The 18,788-nt window shown below is 42.7% G+C and overlaps 2 protein-coding genes across 3 annotated transcripts; one reads left to right on the top strand and one right to left on the bottom strand.

Moving 5' to 3' along the window:
* Nucleotides 1-823: 823 nt before the first annotated feature.
* Nucleotides 824-10,594, bottom strand: mettl25b (methyltransferase like 25B). Its single transcript, XM_085803083.1, has 9 exons — nt 10,193-10,594; nt 9,145-9,263; nt 8,658-8,904; nt 7,886-7,948; nt 7,654-7,791; nt 5,336-5,684; nt 3,629-4,109; nt 2,943-3,127; nt 824-1,159 (listed from the first exon to the last, which is right to left on the bottom strand). The coding sequence occupies exons 1-9, from the start codon at nt 10,340-10,342 to the stop codon at nt 1,050-1,052; spliced, it is 1,842 nt and encodes a 613-aa protein (XP_085659209.1). The 5' UTR covers nt 10,343-10,594; the 3' UTR covers nt 824-1,049.
* isg20l2 (interferon stimulated exonuclease gene 20-like 2) lies at nt 10,137-18,504 on the top strand. Of its 2 annotated transcripts, none has more exons than XM_085803081.1 (4): nt 10,137-10,238; nt 12,825-13,681; nt 14,995-15,195; nt 17,479-18,504. In XM_085803081.1, the coding sequence occupies exons 2-4, from the start codon at nt 12,914-12,916 to the stop codon at nt 17,590-17,592; spliced, it is 1,083 nt and encodes a 360-aa protein (XP_085659207.1). In that variant the 5' UTR covers nt 10,137-10,238; nt 12,825-12,913; the 3' UTR covers nt 17,593-18,504. The 2 variants fall into 2 exon arrangements, with proteins under 2 accessions (XP_085659207.1, XP_085659208.1); XM_085803082.1 differs by lacking the exon at nt 10,137-10,238 and adding an exon at nt 11,576-11,641.
* The last annotated feature ends 284 nt before the right edge of the window (nt 18,505-18,788 follow it).

The following is an 18,788-nucleotide window of genomic DNA, read 5'->3' as shown; positions in this document are numbered from 1 at the left end:
CAACATTTTACTAATTCCTCAATAACATGGACGACTCCTGTCTGGCCTGTTTTCAATAATTGTATTGCTTTTGTTTTTTTTGTTGTTGCCTTTTTTCCATGAACACCAACCTGCCAGTGGGACTGGAGATGGGAATTAGCCTTGGCTACAATCTCATGGAAATGTTCAGTATGTCCCATTTAAGAAAAAAAAAAGAATAAATCTCAATCTCTCTCTCAAATTTATTAGAAAAGCTTATTCTAATTGATATGGGGGTTAACATAATGTGCTTGGGTTTGGACTGTGGGAGGAAGCTGAAGAACCTGAAGAGAAGCTACTTGGATACTACAGTATGAGAACATGAAAAAGACCAGGGAATCAAACCCAGATCCTGATGCTTAGAGGTGACAGTGCTAAACACTGTATATTAACTACTGTTGTTAATATAAAACAATATATTATCCTTAGTATAAATTTAACAGATATTTGGCAGCTTGTTTTGGAGATCTACCGCCCCCCCAGTGGAAACAAGTGGAGCTTTAGTCAGTGTCATTAAAACAGCTTCATTTCCATAAATAACCAAAACCCCTTGAAAAAACACTTCAGGCTCTTTCTCAGTTGCACAACAGTTCCCAAACGTCTTTGGCTAAAATTCAAAGCACTGCTTTTGTTTATTGCTCCAAATAAAAACACAATAAAAATATGGCAATAATACAATGAAAACACCAAAACTAAACAAAAACACATGTAAGAAAACCAACCTCAACCAAACACATCATGATTGTTCTTGTGCTAAGCAGCAGGAGGACAGAGCCATGATGAGCCAGAGTAGAGAAGTGCATGATGGGAAGAAGAAAACTGGACGGTGTAACAGTGATGAAGTGTGTGCAGATCCCAGATGTTCAGATCTGCAGTGTGAACATCTGAAGGTGTCACTGACGCTCAGGTGGCGTTCAAAGACCATTAAAAAAAATCCTTCCCTTGATGTCCGTTCCTTAACATCTTTAAAAACAGAGGTTTAAAATTACTTTGGTGCTTTTCATCACATAAAAGACAAGTCCATTTCATTTCTACAGACAGGTCAGACTCGGTCCTTCGTCTCGAGGCTTCTGAGCCACCAGCACAAAGTTTCTGGGGGAAAAGTTTGGGTCGAACAGCGCCACCAGTTGACTGTCCACACCTGCAGGGAGAGAGGTCAGAGTTCATTAAAACCCATTCAGACTACACAGACAGAGTGAGTTTGGAGCAGTGTTGTTTTCGTTAACGATGACGATGATTAAATATTTCGTTGCTCCCCTTTATTTCATGACGATAACAAGACGGTGACGAGATAAACATGGCTCTCTGATGTCGAAAACATGACGAGACGTTTGTGAGTTTTCGTTGACGAGACGAGAACGGACGTAAATGTTAGTGGTAGGGCTGTGATCGCCTCTAAATTTCATATTGTGGATTGTCATAACTCTAAGCTTTACACGATTTAGCATTTAGTATTTTAAATATTATCCAGCAGAGGAAAAACTGAATGCACTACCACTTTACCTGTGTGTAGGCTAGTGCATAATCCTTAGACCAGGGGTCTTCAACGTTTTCCAGGCCAAGGACCCCCAAACTGATGGAGAGATGGAGCGGGGACCCCCTACTTATATTGTATAAAATTGTGTTTTATATTTAACGAGTCCTGTATTGCCAGGAAATGATAATACATACGTAGTCTATGAAAAAAAGTGGAAAAGTCAGGGGGCAGGGGCCCACTATAGTATTCTTTCAGGGGCCCCAGAATTCCTAGCAACGGCCCTGGTGCCATATGCCAAAAGTGCCATATTCTGGACTATAAATCACGCTTTTTTTTAGGAGTTTAGTCAAAGGGACTTATATAAAAAATATATGCCATGCCATGATCACAACAGGTCACAACTATGCTTGTGGTAACTGAATGCTGCTACTGCACCAATGAAAGAATTACATGACTAAACCATAAAAAGACAGAGAAAACAAAGCAGTGTTTCCCCTACTTTGTTTTTTTCTCTGGCTTTTTCTGCATTTATTTTGAAAGGGCAGCTGGAGAGAGACGGGGGCGCGGAGAGAAAGTGAGAGGGGGGATTGACACGCAGCGATGGGACAGTCGGAGGGTCGCTGCAGCGGCCGTGCTCCACCAAGACTCGTGACTCACCTCCAACCGTCAGCGCCGTGGTCACCGGAGCTGATTCTGGGAACATTTACACCGGGCCGCCGTGTCATGTCTCGGTTCCACGGAGCGTTTCAGTGACGGTGTCACGGCCTGATGCTGCTGCATTGTTGCTGCGCTATGAGCAGACGTGGCGGCGCGCGTTAATGTCACCGTCGTATGAGTGTGTGCTGTTAATTAACGAGTGTGTATGGAGAATGAAAACTAAAGTCCCATCGTTGTGTAGCTGACGGTTCAGGGGCCAAGTGTCACACAACACCACTGACAGCGGTGTGTGTGTGTGTGTGCGCGCGCCCGCCATCGGGCTGATTTTAGAGGGGGGTGGGGGTGAGCGAGAGAGAGAGAGAGAGAGAGACAGTGCGCCGTGTTTGTATCGGATACAATACAAAGGCTCGCCTGACACCTATATTATAGGAAAACAGAGGACTTGTATGTAAAAATCCGATGTTCAGCAGCAGGGAACGCCCCTATGGATCTTTTTTTCATAACTTCCATATCTTTTGTCATATTTCTTTTCCCTCAACCAAAACTTTCGCGACCCCCCTGCAGTACCTCCGCGGACCCCCTAGGGGTCGCGGACCCCCTGTTGAAGACCTCTGCCTTAGACCATAAAGTATTGGCCATTGGGTGGAAACATTATGTGTAAAACCATTCCTTTATTGAATTAATTTGTTTTGTAATTTGTTTTTTTTATATTTTCGTCAAAAAGACTAAGACTAAGACTAAATCTAAAATGCCTGCCAAAAACAACACTGGTTTGGAGTTTCCGGCTCACCGTTCTCCTGCAGGTAGATCATCCGGTCCAGCAGCACCAGCGTCTCCACCACGGGAGCCAGCAGCAGGGCCAGGCTGAAGTACACCACCACCCGGCCCTGCTGCCCCAGCATGCCCCGCACCCGCTCCGGGTCCAGGGGCAAATCTGGAGGCAGGCCGACCCGGGCCAGACCCAGACGGGCGTACCTGGGGAGAAGGAAGCAGAGGCTTTTACTTTGAAATATTTTAACATAGATTTTTACAAAGGAGCAGATGGTGACGGAGTTAATGAGTGTAAATAAACATTACACTGAAACTGAAAATTTCAAATATTTATTATCTTATTTGAGAAATTAAAGGGACAACGAGGAGTTTTGGAAAGCGAAGTGTTTTCACACTACATTTACCATGAGTCTGCCATGATTTTTTTTTTTTAATTGAACCACTATTTGTAAATAAGACCAGTTTTACTTGTGATAAAAGGTGATAAATGGTGATGTGCAGTGTATCTGTAATGAAAGATGACATTTTCAGACTATCTTTCTCTTATGAATAAAATTTAATTTTATTAGGTCATAATTTGTCTGTAGCTCATTTTTGATCTAAAAAGAATCGTGAGAAAATCGTAATCGTGAACAAAAAATCGTGAATCGAATCGAATCGTGAGTTACATCCCTAATTCTGGGAGTTTCCCCCTGTGTCACTCACTCTGTGAACGGCAGCAGATGAGCCTTCTTTATGGTCTGGATTCCCGCCCTGCGGAGATCCGGCCTCGCGTCCCTGACGAAGCTCTCCAGCGTTGCCCGGTAACAGTGCGTCCTGAGCAGCTCGCTCTCCTCCCTCAGCCTCCTGACGTAGTCCTCCGCGGCGTGACACGCCCCCTCCCGCGCCTTGTAGGACAGCCGATGTCCCGGCAGCCCGCCGACCCAGCGGCTCATCGGGTACCCGAACCCCGAGGGCGCCGAGTCCCGACCCGACGGTGCCGATGGCGATGGAGGAGCAGCGGCCGGTTCGACCAATCCGGGGGGGGCGGGGTTTTCTCTGGTGGTGATCTTCATGTAGCAGCACGCCACCGAGGTGATGCCGCGGACGTGCGGGCAGCTGACGAAGTGGCGGAGGAGCGTGGCGCTGAGGTCTCCGCAGGCGTGGAGACCCGTCAGGACGAAGTCTGGGTAGCCCGACGGTAGGCCTGGGACGATAATCAATAAATCAATTAATCGCACGATAAATGAAAATGAACTTGATAATTTTGCATCCGTCTCTCAGCACCTGGGCCGTTTGTTTTATAGCAGAATGAAAGGAGTGAACCCTCTTGTCAGTCATCCAGGATCTTTGTTTCCCAGAATGCATTTCGGTAAAGCTATTTTACTGTAATTCTCGCTGCTGCGCTGTTACCACGTCACTTTTTAAAAAGCGAAGTGTTTCCTCACTACATTTATGAGCCTCCGCACCGTGAAATTCTTTGACTGGCGCAAGACAGACTCATGTTTTCATTCATCAAGAATTAAAGTCAGAGGTTGGAAGACGATCACATACCGTCGTAGTTCCGACCATAAACGGAGATTTGGCGGCGTTATTCTCATGACTCGCCACGAAACCGAAAGTAAAGAAACGCTGGTCGGCTCGCCCAGCATTTCCACCACCACTAATAATAACAAAATAATGATAGAGACAGAACGATATATTTATCGAAAATGGAGCCATTAACAAGTGTGGGTAACGTAGATTCATCCACATTAACGTGAGACTTTTTTATAACCGAATAGAAACTCCTCGTTGTCCCTTTAACACGTCACTTTTTAAAAGTTTTAATATTTTTTCATGCGAGAAAGTCACAGTTTAGATCCCCAGTCTGTGGTCAGTTTATCCACATGTCGCCTGTTAGGAGATTTCCTCCGACGTTTTTGGAGCTAATGTGGTAGCAGCGAGCAGGAGGAGCGGGGCTTCCCACAGTCTGCAGCAGCTCACGGGCCGGTCAACCTCCGTCATTGGGGGAGAAAACGGCTAAGAAAACTTATCAGCAGGTTTTTAGAGGTTTACCACCGGCTGGTTTAATACCTTTTAGGAGATAAATGCTGGTCTCATTGATGAAATCTTACATCTGTGGAAGTCACATTAGTTTGTTTGAATAAAAAGTGGAGCTTCAGGTGTGTAACATTATTGGACAGAAGAGCTGCACTGCACTGTTGTCATTCCAATTACAATGGTTAAAAAAAATATTATACTCATGAGAAATAAAAGTTTATCGCATTTAAAAGGGTGTACTTGCATTATTATGAAATATTATTATTATATTAGTGGTTAATTTGTTCTCAAAAAAATGTGTCAATAATATCGTTTATCGTCAATAATTTGTGGGACAATATATCGTCCAGCAAAATGTATTATCGTCCCAGCCAGGCCTACCTGACGGGCTGTCGTCTCCATGGCGATCTGGCTCCGGAGGATCGCCGGGATTCAGACACGACCGGCAGCTTCCAGCGGACGGCATCGTCTCCTCACATGAGGCCTGAGGTCCAGGATCAGAGTCTGTGACCTCATGACCTTGTTGTTGCTGCTGCTGCTGCTGCTGCTGCTGCTGGCGGCGGTCGGAGCCTCGCGGCCTCTTGTTGCTCGGTCCAGACGGAGTTGGAGAAGTTTCGCTTGAACTTTCTGCACAACTCAGCTGCTGGATGAAAGACTCCCATGATGCCTTGGGGTTCACCCATCCAGCCACGTGGCGGGGAGACGTCTGTGGCAGAGGAGGGAGCCGAGACGAACCGCTCTACGAGGAAGAGAGACGGTCGGTCACTAAGATTTATGACATGCAGGAGGCAACATGAGAATATAACGTCCTACTTTTAAAAAAAACAGTATAGGCGCCTTTCAACTGCAGGAACTTCCCCTAAAGGGCCATTTACAGAAACTTTAAAGCAGATAACAGCGGCACGGCCGTTTCGGCTAATGCTGTGTTCAAGGCAGGCTTTTGAAACCGTAAGTTACAGCTTCAAGTCACAACTACGACTTGGTAGCGTTCCAGGTAACCCGTAGCTCGTGTTTTTACCGTCCTGTTGTCTGTGAAAGTTCCCTATAACGGCCACTCGTAACTTCCGACCCGTGAACTCGTACCAGATCGAACTGGTATGACTTCACAGGAAGGAAAAACACAAAGTACGAGTTTCCTTGAACGCACCATGAGTTAGCAGCCCCCGCCCTTGTCAGGCATCAATTGGTCCTCGTGCTACGTCACCACATTCACGCGCATCCCTTGGCTGCACACACAGCCCTTCATGCCGTTCTCTCCCCTCATTGGATAACACTTGTATCCCACAAGGAAAATTTTCTCCTCGGGTTACAGCAGAGCAGAGTGACGGAGAGACTCGTGTTTAGGCTGAAATACTTCATGTAAGTGATTGCTGACGGAAAATAGGACTATTTAGGACTTATATTAACAAAAACATTCCACTGATATCTGCTTTAATGGGGCCAAAATGAGTCCCTGCCTTGGGGTAAGTGCCTCGGCCCAGAAAAACAAAGCTGGATGTGATGCCAAGAGATTATTATTATTATGCGATGATCGAAACAGCAATTATGAACTCCTGCTTTTTTTGGAAAGCGTTGATACTGCCAGAAAAAACAACAACAAAAGCAGTAAAAAAAAAAAAACACAAAAAAACTGTTGCACGTCATCGCAGAGACTGGCAGGTCCTGGAGACCCTGCCACCGAGTGAGAGGACGGTTCCTGTAAAAGTTCCTACCCCCTTTACAGGAACTCCTGCAGTGAAAACGTGCCTTACTTGATTATTAATAATAATAATAACACTTGAAATTCCTGTTTATATTCTAAAGCTGGGGATGAGCATTTAGGGAACATGTTTCTTTCTACTGTAGCTCAGAAAGGACAAATAACAAACCAAACTGTTTCTGGAGATGGTGTTATGTGTTTTTATGTCACCTGCAGGCCACCGTACTTTATCGTGCATGCTTGTAAAGCCATGAGGAGTGAGATGGCTGGCTATCAACATGGATAAATGCCACTAAATCCTTCACACTGACTCTTTAAAGCTCCTATAATCAGTGTTCTTGTATCAAACAATGCATTACATTTGAATCAAATCAAAATCATTTGACTCTAGTATCTTTTAATTTATTATTTTTGGGGTCAAAGGTCTGTAAATGTACTGTGTTTTCACCAGATCATCTGTTTGCTCACGCGTTTACAGTGTCATCTAAATTCTATCACTGTTGTGTTCACAGCTTGTTTCTGCTGCCCCCAAGTGGCTAAAGATGAGAGAAAATATATTCTTCAAACCTCATCAACTTCTAACTTCTCTTTACTTGCTCTCTAACTTCTCTAATTATAGAGTAACTATTAATTGTGTTGTATAAAACTTTGGGGTCTGTTATAAAACTGTAAATAATCCCTTTATAACAAATAAACTCTTGATTGCAGCAAGAAAAATCAGTGCACACTAACTGTGGAAACGGGAGAAAACAAACTAAAATCTACAAATTAGATAAATGGAAAAACAAAAAGAAATCTTAAACCAGAACAAATAAATCTCAAAAGTCTCTCAAAATCTCAGTTTCTTTACTTCTTCCTCCAAAACTTATTCTGGATACAATGAAAGAAAAATACAAATCTCAGGACAACGGAGTACATGGAAAAACAAATTTCACTGTGATCAATTTTCATGTGATCACTAAATGTCATCACTTCATCTTATTTTATCCTGTTAGACGTTTTTACCGACCTTCTTCTGCCTCTCTTTCTCCAGAGACCACAGCAGCTGTCCATCGAACCTGGACGCCATGGCAACCAGGGTGCGATCAGCCTCGATGGCGGTCACAGAGAGGCCGAGGCCAAACGACAGGAAACGAGTGAGATGACCCTGTTCGGAGAAGTGAGTTTTAACTCCGCCACAGAAAATAGTCCCACACACTAATTAATGAGAGTTGTGTTTGTGTTTGTGTTGTGATAAAAACCTGTCCAGAGCCGACATCCACCACTCTGTTGCAGGCCGTCTGCTCACACAGTTGTTTCACCAGCTGAGGATTAAACACAGATAAAGAAAACAATTCAAACACAATAAAATACAAACAAACAAACAAAAAAACGGAGTATAATTTCCAGAGTAGCAGCTTAAAGGAATAGTTCACCAAAAAATTTAATTCAGTCATTATTGACTCCCCCTCATGTTCCTAGTCCAACCAAAACTTTAAATGAGAGTAATAGGGCCCGACACAAAAACGTCCATAAAACTACACAAAAACCATTTAATATTCCTCCACACTGCTCGTCCACTGCAATCCAAGTGTCCTGAAGGGAGATAGTCCAGAGTTTACTGGAAACAACGTCATTTAGGACATTTTTACAGCCTAAACAGTCCTCTATTGAATTTGCCTGGTGCACGTGAACGTCAGAGCACAATACAGGACTGTTGAGGCCGTAAAAATTTCCTAAATGACGTCGTTTCGAGTAAACTCTGGACTATTTCCCTTCAGGACACTTGGATTGCAGTGGACGAGCAGTGTGGAGGAATATTAAATGGTTTTTGTGTAGTTTTATGGACGTTTTTGTGTCTCATATAAAGTTTTGGTTGGACTAGGAACCGGCCTCCCAGGTCTCCAGATGCACTTTGAGGAATAAAAAACTACTCCGGAGTATTCATCAGCATGAGGGTGAGTCAATAATGACTGAATTTCATACTGTATTTTGGTGAACTATTCCTTTAAGCTAAGAGAAACCGCCCCGTACCAGGCCCAGTTTGCGGATCTCGTGCTGTTTCTTGGGTTTGACGTGTTTCCTGAAGATGTGGCCCAGCAGCGAGCTCTGGCTCTGGTTCTCCTGGAACTCCTCAGGCTTCACGGAGCCGGGGGCCCGATCCTGATCCTGATCCTGGCCCCGACCCCGACCCCATCCCCCCGTGCACGCTCTGGGAAACGCCAGAGCGTGCGCTGTGGCCCGGAAAGCCAGGAGAGACAGAGGCCATACGGACGGATACCTGCAAACACACACAAAAACAACGACTTTATTCAACTTTATGTTCATCAAAAGTATAAAAACAAGCAGGTTTGAGATTATATTTATTCTATCACTGAGAAAAAGTCTGGTTGAACAGGTTGAGACAACGTGACAATACCAGAAGCCAAATTATTTAACATTTTCCTTGCGGCCAAAATATTGTAAATCGTAAAAAATTGATTGTAAATGATTTTTTAAAAATGAGATCAGCAGCTGTTACCTCCTGTCTCCATGTGTGACGTCCAGCAGAAGGTCAGCGACCTGAGGGTAGGTCAGGTCCTGCAGCGCCGGCTGCCAGCTCCTGGGTAACGTGTGCCAGAGATCCTCAGTGAAGAAGTCCTGTCAGGAAACAACACATTAACATGATCTGTCTCTCTGTGTCTGTGAGCTCATGAAAAACAACTTAATTTAGCAAAATCTATACCCCTGAAAATATGAAAGGCATAAAAAACTGGTATGCACCTTCTACAGGGCTGTGACCCTAGTCCTAACCCTTCTTGAGTATAAAAATATAAAGACAATTTACAGTTTAGACAAGCAGAAAAAGCAGTGTGATAAAATAGACATGTTGAACACTTTAGTGATGAATTAGTTTAATTTCCTGTTTTGAAACTATTACATTTTCTCTATCAAATTAATAGAAAACCAAAACTGACCATCTCAACACAAGTAAACTCTGTGCAAGTTGTAGTTGATGTCATAGTTATCAAGTTTTAAATTGACTAAATTATCTTTACAATTACTAATAAACATGACTTTATTGCATAGCATCACAGCTAAATATTAATATAATGCAGAGAGAAAGGAGCAGTGTGGTAAAAGCCAGAATATGGAGAAATGTGATGCATTAGTTTCATTTCCTGTTTTGAAATTATATTTTCTCTGAAAGGAAACCCAAAGAGACTTATTTTAGAGACAGACGTCTCAATACAAGCTAAAACACTCTCTGAAAGTTACAATTCATATCATACATAAGCGGAGCAAATTTTTAAGTTTTAAATTGACTAAATTATCTTTAAAGTGACTTATAATCTACTGTTTACAGTCAGAGATGAGCTACACAGCTAAATGCTAAGTATCAACTCAGTAACGCGTTGTTGTCAGGGAAACCGGCGTTGCTATGGAAAGTTCGTGTTACTGTTTAGGTTTTAACAGCTCTGGTTCAAAAGAGAATAAACGGTCGCTCAGCTAAAACTGAATTTAAATTGGAATAGCTGGTATCACAAGAGAATCGATCGGTTGATTATTATGATTATCGATATACGCACAATTATGAAGGAGTCGGACAAGTGGCTGAACTGAGACAGAAACGTGGTGAGTCTCCCCGCCAGCTCTCTCTGTTGTCCTGGAGACAAACTCGGTGCGAACATCTCCACATCTCGTGCTGCTGCTGCTGCTGCCGTTAGCTCAACTGACATGCGAAGCTAATGCTGCTAATGTAGCCTAACGTTATGCTAACGCGACGGTAGCCTGCTACTCCTCCCGGTAGCACGGAAGTGCTCCTAAACAGATGCTAACTCGCTCTTAAAATCGAGCTCTTTAAAATACTAGTCAGTCGTAACGTTAGGTTTATCTTTTTTATTATTATTGGTATTATTTGCGAAATGGTTGTTGCGTTCAGCCTTTAGCCGCGGCAGCTAACCGTCAACCTCCACATGACGGGGCGTTCAAGTGCCCTCCGTAAATCTGACAAACGAGCTGTCTCTCGTCTTCAGCGGATTGTTCAAATATTTATCTTCCCGTATAGACATACTTGATTAATAGAAAAAAACACTTAGCATCAACTGGTGTTGACTTAATGTCAGTTATAAAGTCGTACAAATTAGCGGTGAAGCGTTTATGGTGTTTGTAAACAATTTTTCTATAAGTTAGCGGTGTATTTTAAATACATGAAAAAAGAAAAGAGAAAAGAAGGAGAAAGAACAAACCTTTATTGATAATACAAATCTTACAAGCAGGATACTTTCCATACAAATTTTACTTTAAAACTGACCAAAACACGTCAGCGTTTTGGTATAACACAGTAACGAATGAAATAGGAAAGCCATGAAAAATAAAATACAATAAATAAAACTTACTTACGTACTAAAACAATGGTAATGAAATAAATACATAATACAAACATGACATATTAGAGTCATAAAAATATTACAATACATAAATCAATGATCGTTTCCTGGGGTATGATGAAGGGATCGATCAAATAAATATTCATGTTGTAGACATTGTACGTTTGTGAATCACAAAATACAGAGAGCTCTTTCAAAAAAGTAGGAAAAAATGGGCTAACATTTATGTATGAAATATTTTGCCAATATTATTTGATTATTCATGAAAAACATCCAGTTTTGAGTCCTTTAAAATGACACCAAACCGGACGTTAGTGAAAGTTAATTTTGACAAATTATTTTCCAGAAGTCGACGACAAAATGCATCCCAAAATAAAACAGAAACATTACAAGAGAAGAAAATATGCTCTTGTGTTTCAGTTTCGTTTTTACAAAATATATATTCATTTAAATCAAGTTGTCTAGTTGGGTATATCTAATTTGTTGTTTTAAAATGCACTTATTCCCTTTCGGTGGGACAGAAAATGGTAAACTAAATGTACGGTTTCCGCGAAGGCAGCATGACCCGGAAGTCGTTGCTTTGTTTTGGGGGGAGAAGCGGAAGCGTGTGGTCCGCACATTGTGCAGCAGCAGGAACAGCAGCAGCAGGTCTGTTGTTGTTTTGTTTTTTTATTTGACACGAGTTATTTTCAGAGATTTCCTAATAGGGAACTTGTCGGTACCGACCCACCGACGGTCACGGCCTCTCTGAACCGAACTTCCCGTTAACGGACAGCTCATTCCCCGCCACTGGGAACCAACCGACGGCTAGAAAGCTAACAACAGCTAACAACAAGCGTTGAACGCGAAAGGGGGAAGTCAGGCTTGTCAGCGTAAAAATCGATATTTTTTTAATCAGTTTTCTAATCACAACATTCATTGGACATTTGTCTTTGTGGTACAGTTGTTTGTGAGACAAAAGGCGAATGTGTTGTTGTTGTTTCAGGTCACACAGAGTAATAATAACATTTATCGATAAAAGGACTAATAATCAACCTAAAACTGATGAAAATGTGGTGATGCATTCAAGGACTTTACACACACCCACACAGTTGACAGTCAGTACATGGGACAAAAACAATAACAATACATTTTGATAATCCAGAACAAGACTTACTTATATTCTTTCTCAGTCAGCAGTGAAGCTTATGGTTTACCTGTCTGTTCTGGACAAACCATAACAAACTGCTGTCAGTTGTCAACTTTATTGTCAACTCTGCTACATGGACAGAGGATAGACATTGTCTTCTTGCATGATGGTTCAACCATATTAACAGTTAAATAGTGCAGATATGATGTGACAGCAGGGCAAAGTAGAGCAGCAGTTCAGTGCTGTGAAGTTGTGATCGACACTTTTAAAGCATTTTATGATGCTTCATATTCTCAGTTGATAAAAACACGGATAACAAAACATCTCAATACATAGTAAATCATAACAAACAACTCTTTGCACAGCGGTATTTGCAACGTTTTTCTTTTCCATTGCACGGTTTGTACATTATGCATATTTAATTGGTACAGTTTATTTTTTACTATTTATTCTATGTCTAGTATTTTTTATCATAACATACTGATGCACATAATTTGATATGGATGTTTATAGTGTATATTTTCTCATCTCTGTTTTATTCTACACTACCCTTATATCATACTGTATGTATTTGCTGCTGCCCTTTGGGATGAATAATCTAATTCTCTAAATCTAACTCAGATGAAATAAAATTAATGTTAGTTTTGATCCGACACATACAGTATGTGACAAGGTTTGACGACGTTGTGTTTTGTTTTGCAGGATGAGCCGGTCAGACTGGTTTCAGTTGAGAAGGACAGAAACCTGTTGAGGACCTGAACAACAGGTCGACACAATTGTTGTGTGCGTGGATGCCAAAGAGGAAGAGGACACGTGAAATCTGGATCACTGTGCCCGCCATGTCGAGCATCACCATCAACGTGCTCCCGTGTGGCGAGGGCGGGCAGAGGACGGTGACGGCGACGGCAGGAACGCAGCCGCCGCCGCTGAAGAAGAAGAAGAGGAAAAACAACAGGAGGTTTCGAGTGAGGGAGCAGAAGGGACTCGTGCCGACGGGTAAAAGGGAACAGAACCAGACCCAGACCCAGGGTCAGTTCAGAGGCGGCCAGACTTCCCACCACAACGGCACGTTCTCGAAGTTTCCGCTGCCTCCCCCGTCTGCGCGGAGGAACTTCTCTCACCCTCCATCAGCAGCTCCTCACCCCGTCACGCCTCCAGCTCTCACCAGCAGCAGCAGCAGCAGCAGCAGCAGCAGCGTCTCACGTCCCGTCGCCCCGAGCAGCAAAGGACGGGACGGCGAGGAGAAACCAGCAGCAGCAGCAGCAGCAGCCGGCCCAAGCGGACTCAAACCCACCGCCGCCACACCAGCAGGCGCATCACCAGCAGCAGCCGCCGTCCCCACCAAGTACCTGGCCATCGACTGCGAGATGGTGGGCACGGGGCCGAAGGGGCGCATCAGCCAGCTGGCGCGCTGCAGCATCGTGTCCTACCACGGCGACGTCGTCTTCGACAAGTTCATCAACCCGGCGGCGCCCGTCACCGACTACCGGACCAAGTGGAGCGGCATCCGGCGCTCCGACCTGGAGAGGGCCACGCCGTACGCCGAGGCCCGCAAGGAGGTGAGGGGGGGGCGAGGGTGGTGGTGCGTTCAGGGGTCCAGCAGTCGGGCAAATTATTGCTGCAACAAAAGAAAATCTGGTAACCCTTTAAAGGGACAACGAGGAGTTTTGGAAAAGCGAAGTGTTTTCACACTACATTTATGAGCCTCCGCACCGTGAAATTCTTTGACCGGCGCAAGACAGACTCATGTTTTCATTCATCAAGAATTAAAGTCAGAGGTTGGAAGACGATCACATACCGTCGTAGTTCCGACCATAAACGGCGATTCAGCTACGTTATTCTCATAACTCCCCGCAAAACCGAAAGTAAAGAAACGCTGGTCGGCTCGACCAGCATCTCCGCCACCACTAATAATAACAAAATAACGATAGAGACAAAACAATATTTTTATCGAAAATGGGCCCATTAACAAGTGTGGGTAGCGGAGATTCATCCACATTAACGTGAGACTTTTTAATAACCAAATAGAAACTCCTCGTTGTCCCTTTAATTTACAGGCTGTTAATTACGTGATAACGTCAAGAAATAAACCAGAAATAACAATTAATTGCGTCATAATGTCTAGAAATAGCCTAGAAATAACAGTCAGTTTCGTAGTAATGTTGAGAAATATCACCAAGAAATACTGATTGATTACGTAGAAATAAGCCCAGAAATAACAGTCAATTGCGACGACTTGGTGGAGAAAAATTCTGGCGTTTCCCAAAAAATTCAAAGCATGAAAAGCATGTGTAATCTGTTGCCTTTATGAAAAACATGACATTACTATGAAATTGACGGTTATTTCTAGGCCATTTCTTGACATTATCACGTAATTAATGCCCTGTAAAATAAAGAGTTACGGAAAATTTCTGTTATTTTTACACCAATTGAAACAATTATTACCAAAACAGTGAGTAATGAATTTTGTTGATCAACTAATTTGATTAATTCACTAATTGTTTCAGCTCCAGTTGTGCTGTAGTAACCAGGAAATTCAGAGGTTAATCAGAAGAATAACCAGCAGGTTAATTGATAAAAGGACTGAGATGCAGCTTCACATTAGATTGTGTCCAGGAAAGGAAGATGTGTTTGTGTTTAATGTAAATCAGCTGTGTGTGTGTGTTGTTTCCTGGTTCGTCCTTCAGCTTGTGTTTAACCTTGCGTCTCTGTTTCCGTCCTGTGGGTCATGTTTTATTCACCGTTGCTGCATTGAGGAACAAAAGCCTCAGTGTCGGAGCTTCACAGGTTTTATTTAGAGGTCCAGAGAGAAGAAGACGATGAGTCTGTGTCGACCTAATGACTCTGTGTGTGTGTGTGTGTGTGTGTGCAGATCCTGCGGCTGCTGAACGGGAAGGTGGTGGTGGGCCACGCCATCCACAACGACTTCAAGGTGCTGAGCTACTCTCACCCCGCGGCCTTGACCCGGGACACGTCCAGGATCCCGCTGCTCAACCTGAAGGCCGGCTTCGCTGAGAGGGAGTGCGCCTCGCTCAAGAGACTCACCAAGGCCATCTTCAACCGCGACATCCAGGTACGAGGCCGCCGGGTTCTTCTTTTAACCTTTACGGGTTCCTCCAGTTTTCATCCTTTCGGGACCCTCCTGTCCAAAAATTGACACACAAAAGAACTGCTATAAAATCATATATCAATATTTTTTTCAGCTTTTTTTTGCATAAATCTCTTAAACCACTTCAGCTCTGCTCAAAACTACCAAACATTCAACAATTTCCAGAATTTTAACCCTTTAAATGCGAGTTTGAAATCTTCAAACTGGCATTTAAAGGGTTAAAATCCCGAAAATTAAGAGTGTTACCAGTGTATAAATGACTTGTAAGAGTAACTGACATTAGATGTCAAAAAAGAAAGTTTCTTGCAGAAATCCTTACCTGTAACACAGCCAAAATGATCAGCAAATCAAAAAAGATAAATGGAAAAAAGGTCCAAAAAAGGACCGAGGGACCCCTGAGGGTTTTCAACATTTTTTTAAAGAAAAAAAGTCCAAATTCTCTGATTTCAGCTTCTTAAATGTGAATATTTCTGGTTTCTTTGTTCCTTTATGACAATAAACTGAGTCTCTCTTTGGTCTGCGGACAAAACAAGACATTTGAGGACGTCACCTGGTGGTTTGGGAAACATATTTTTCAACATTTTATTTATCAAACAACAAATCGATTAATTGTTTAAATAACGAAAACAATCGTTCATTGCAGCCCGAAACTGAGCTGAAAAAGACGCCACAAAGAGTCAGAGGTTGTTTCTGTTGTTGGGTTCACTTGTTTCTGGTTTCCTGCTCTTGATTTCATGTCCAAAGAAAAAATATGTTTCATGAGTTAAATGTGAAACGACTAACAGCGTCTTGAACATTTAACTAATAATGTTAAAGTTTGAAGCGTCAAAGGAACTCACCTGTCACTCAGCCAAACGGCTCGTTGCTCTGCTGCTGCAGGTGAACCAAGGTGGTCACACCTGGAGCCAATCATCCCATAAGCCCCCCCTCCTCACTAAGGCTGATCATCACCCAACAAAAACACCTGGAACATCTTCAGTCTCAGGGTCAAAGTTATTATCAATCGTTGATTTGTTGAATCCACTTTGGTAAAAACCCAGAGTTTGTCAGATGGGAAAATAAATGCAGGTAGAAATAATAATAATTATATTTGTAGAGCTCCTTTCAAAACAAGGCTACAAGGTGCTTAACAATTAAAGATGATAATACCATTAAAATACAGGAATAGACCGAATCGCCTTGTTGTTTACATTCTACTTCCGGGTAGAAAACCAGCACGTAATTTGAATGAGATCAATAGTAACGAACGAGAGTTTAGCTATATATATCATATTTTTCACGCCCTATCACCGTTTAGACAAATCTGAAATGATTGAAGAAACATTACTATTTCTGTGTGTGTGTTTTGTGTTGCTATGTGTTGGATTTATTCAGTTTGGGGGAATCACAGTGTCTAGAAAGCATCAGTGGCTCAGCTGACAGGGACAGCTAACGGCTGTAGCTAAGCTAACGGCGGTAGCTAAGCTAACACCAGGACGTCAGCTGTTAAAACCCTCCCGTTGTCGGACGACATGAAACTACTCCATTTAGCTCAATCATGTTGTTACTCAGATATCTGCTGGAGAAAATATTTTTTCATGGAGCGTTTATTGAGTCACTGAGTTATTAAAGTTCAACAGGTAGCTAACCGTTAGCCCAGCTAATCTCTGATAACCATGACTAATTACAAAAATGTGCACACGTAAATAGTAATGTTTGTCCAATCATTGGTTTTATAAACTTTACAAACATCAGATTAGTCTAAACGGCGATATAGTGACGTGAAAAAGTAGATATATATAGCGAAACTCTCGTCCGTCACTATTGTTCGAATGCTGGTTTTCTACCCGGAAGTAGTTGTAAACAACAAGGCGATTCGTCCTATAGAGAATAAAAAAACCAAAAGAGTCACAACAAAGAGAAAACAGAGGGTCACGTTGTTGTATTTATGTAGCTGGAGTGAAATTGAAACACTCTGAAGAAGGCCGTGTGCCGAAACGCTTTAGTGTTTGTGTTTTTTTGGGATGTGAGACGTTAAACAGAGGCAACTTTGAGCACTTTGTCCTCCTCCTTAACTTTGAACTCGGGATGTGCTACTTACCACTTCTTTACGTGGTGTGAATAAGAAAACAAAAAGGCCAGATGATAAAAGTGAGTTTTAAAGATCTGTGTGGAGTCGTTCAGGCCGAACATTCATCATGATTTAAAAAGCATCTCTCCAGTGTGTCTCTGAGCTGAACTCGTCTCTCTCTTCTCTTGCGTCCTCAGATGGGGAAGAGGGGTCACTCGTCCGTGGAGGACGCCCGCGCCTCCATGGAGTTGTACAAGGTGGTGGAGGTGGAGTGGGAGAGGAGGCTCCTGTCCACCCAGAGGACCAGTTAGTTTAGTTAGTTAGAGACGTGTCGCGTCCACCGACACAACGTGAAAATAAACAAAGAGCCTGAACTAACGTGTTGCTGTGGCAGCTGTGTGGGTTGAACTGTCGCACTCGCTGCTGCTGGAGAACCGGACCTGGACCTGGACCTGGACCTGGACCTGGACCTGGACCTGGACCTGGACCTGGACCTGGACCTGGACCACAATGCACTGCAGGGTCACACACTTTGAAGAGTTGAGCTCGTCCTCAGGGTTTGTCTCGTGTTCATACGGTGCTGCTGCCACCAGGGGGCGCTCACATGGTGCATCTCTTTCTTTCTTTCTTTTTTTTTTTTAACAAAATCAAAACTTTTAATCTTCCAGAAAAGATCAATCAGCAGGTTTCATGTTGTTCATCATCACCTTGTTGCAGGGCGACGTTCAGCCCAGAGTTTTAATCTTACAGTTATGTAGTCATGGTAACGGATCAATAAAAACAACCTCCTCATTCACACACACACACACACACACTGAGGGTCAGAGCAGCGACCTCCTGTCAATCAGCTGTTTGACTGTTTACGTTACGAGGCTCCACACCTCCTATGCAAACTGGATCAGACCGGTTTTGGTGCTTCAACATCAACACACATGACTGTAACCAGCGTCACACACAACTGTGACGTCATCTTCTTATCCACTTTTATAACAGTTTAATAATCATTTTTGGGATTTTTGAAAATGATCTTGTTTGCAAATGTCTCCTGAGAATAACAGGTTATTTCTACAAAAAAAAATTCTTATTGTGTCAGTGGAAACACAAAGATTTGTTTTCAATTGTTTTAAAAAATGTTTTTAAAAAAAAAAGTTATTCTTTGTTTTCATGACGACTTGAACCATCCAATCAACTTCTCTCTGCTAATAAACCTGCTGCAACTTTCATCATTTCTGATTCTGATTCTGATAAATATTGTATTTATTTAACCTGAGGAAACATCACAGATTATTTAGGTGACATTACTGTTCATTATTGTGTTAAATTAACATTTGTTATTTTATGGTGTGAAATCTTGACAGAATCTGTCGGTGCTGAAGTTCTGCTACATATTTAAAATATAGAAATGTATTTAAAAGGGTTTAAACTGTGTTTTCATGTGAGGATCATTTCTAACAGGTGTCATCTCAGTTCGATGTTTCAGCCTGTTAGCATTAGCATCATAGCCTGA

The sequence above is a fragment of the Trachurus japonicus genome, chromosome 16 (assembly GCF_045865225.1).
Source record: "Trachurus japonicus isolate A0001 chromosome 16, Traja_1.0".
NCBI classification, from domain to species: Eukaryota; Metazoa; Chordata; class Actinopteri; order Carangiformes; family Carangidae; genus Trachurus; species Trachurus japonicus.
This window is presented reverse-complemented; position numbering and strand designations above follow the sequence as displayed.

Coding starts and splice junctions, on each gene's coding strand:
- mettl25b (XM_085803083.1), bottom strand. CDS start 10,342: ATGTCAGTTGAGCTAACGGCAGCAGCAGCAGCAGCACGAGATGTGGAG. Junction 8,905..9,144: donor GTCACACATGGAGACAGGAG/GTAACAGCTGCT, acceptor GTGTGTTTGCAG/GTATCCGTCCGTATGGCCTC. Junction 3,128..3,628: donor CATCTGCTGCCGTTCACAGA/GTGAGTGACACA, acceptor CCTTCTCCCCAG/GTACGCCCGTCTGGGTCTGG.
- isg20l2 (XM_085803081.1), top strand. CDS start 12,914: ATGCCAAAGAGGAAGAGGACACGTGAAATCTGGATCACTGTGCCCGCC. Junction 13,682..14,994: donor ACGCCGAGGCCCGCAAGGAG/GTGAGGGGGGGG, acceptor GTGTGTGTGCAG/ATCCTGCGGCTGCTGAACGG. Junction 15,196..17,478: donor TCTTCAACCGCGACATCCAG/GTACGAGGCCGC, acceptor TTGCGTCCTCAG/ATGGGGAAGAGGGGTCACTC.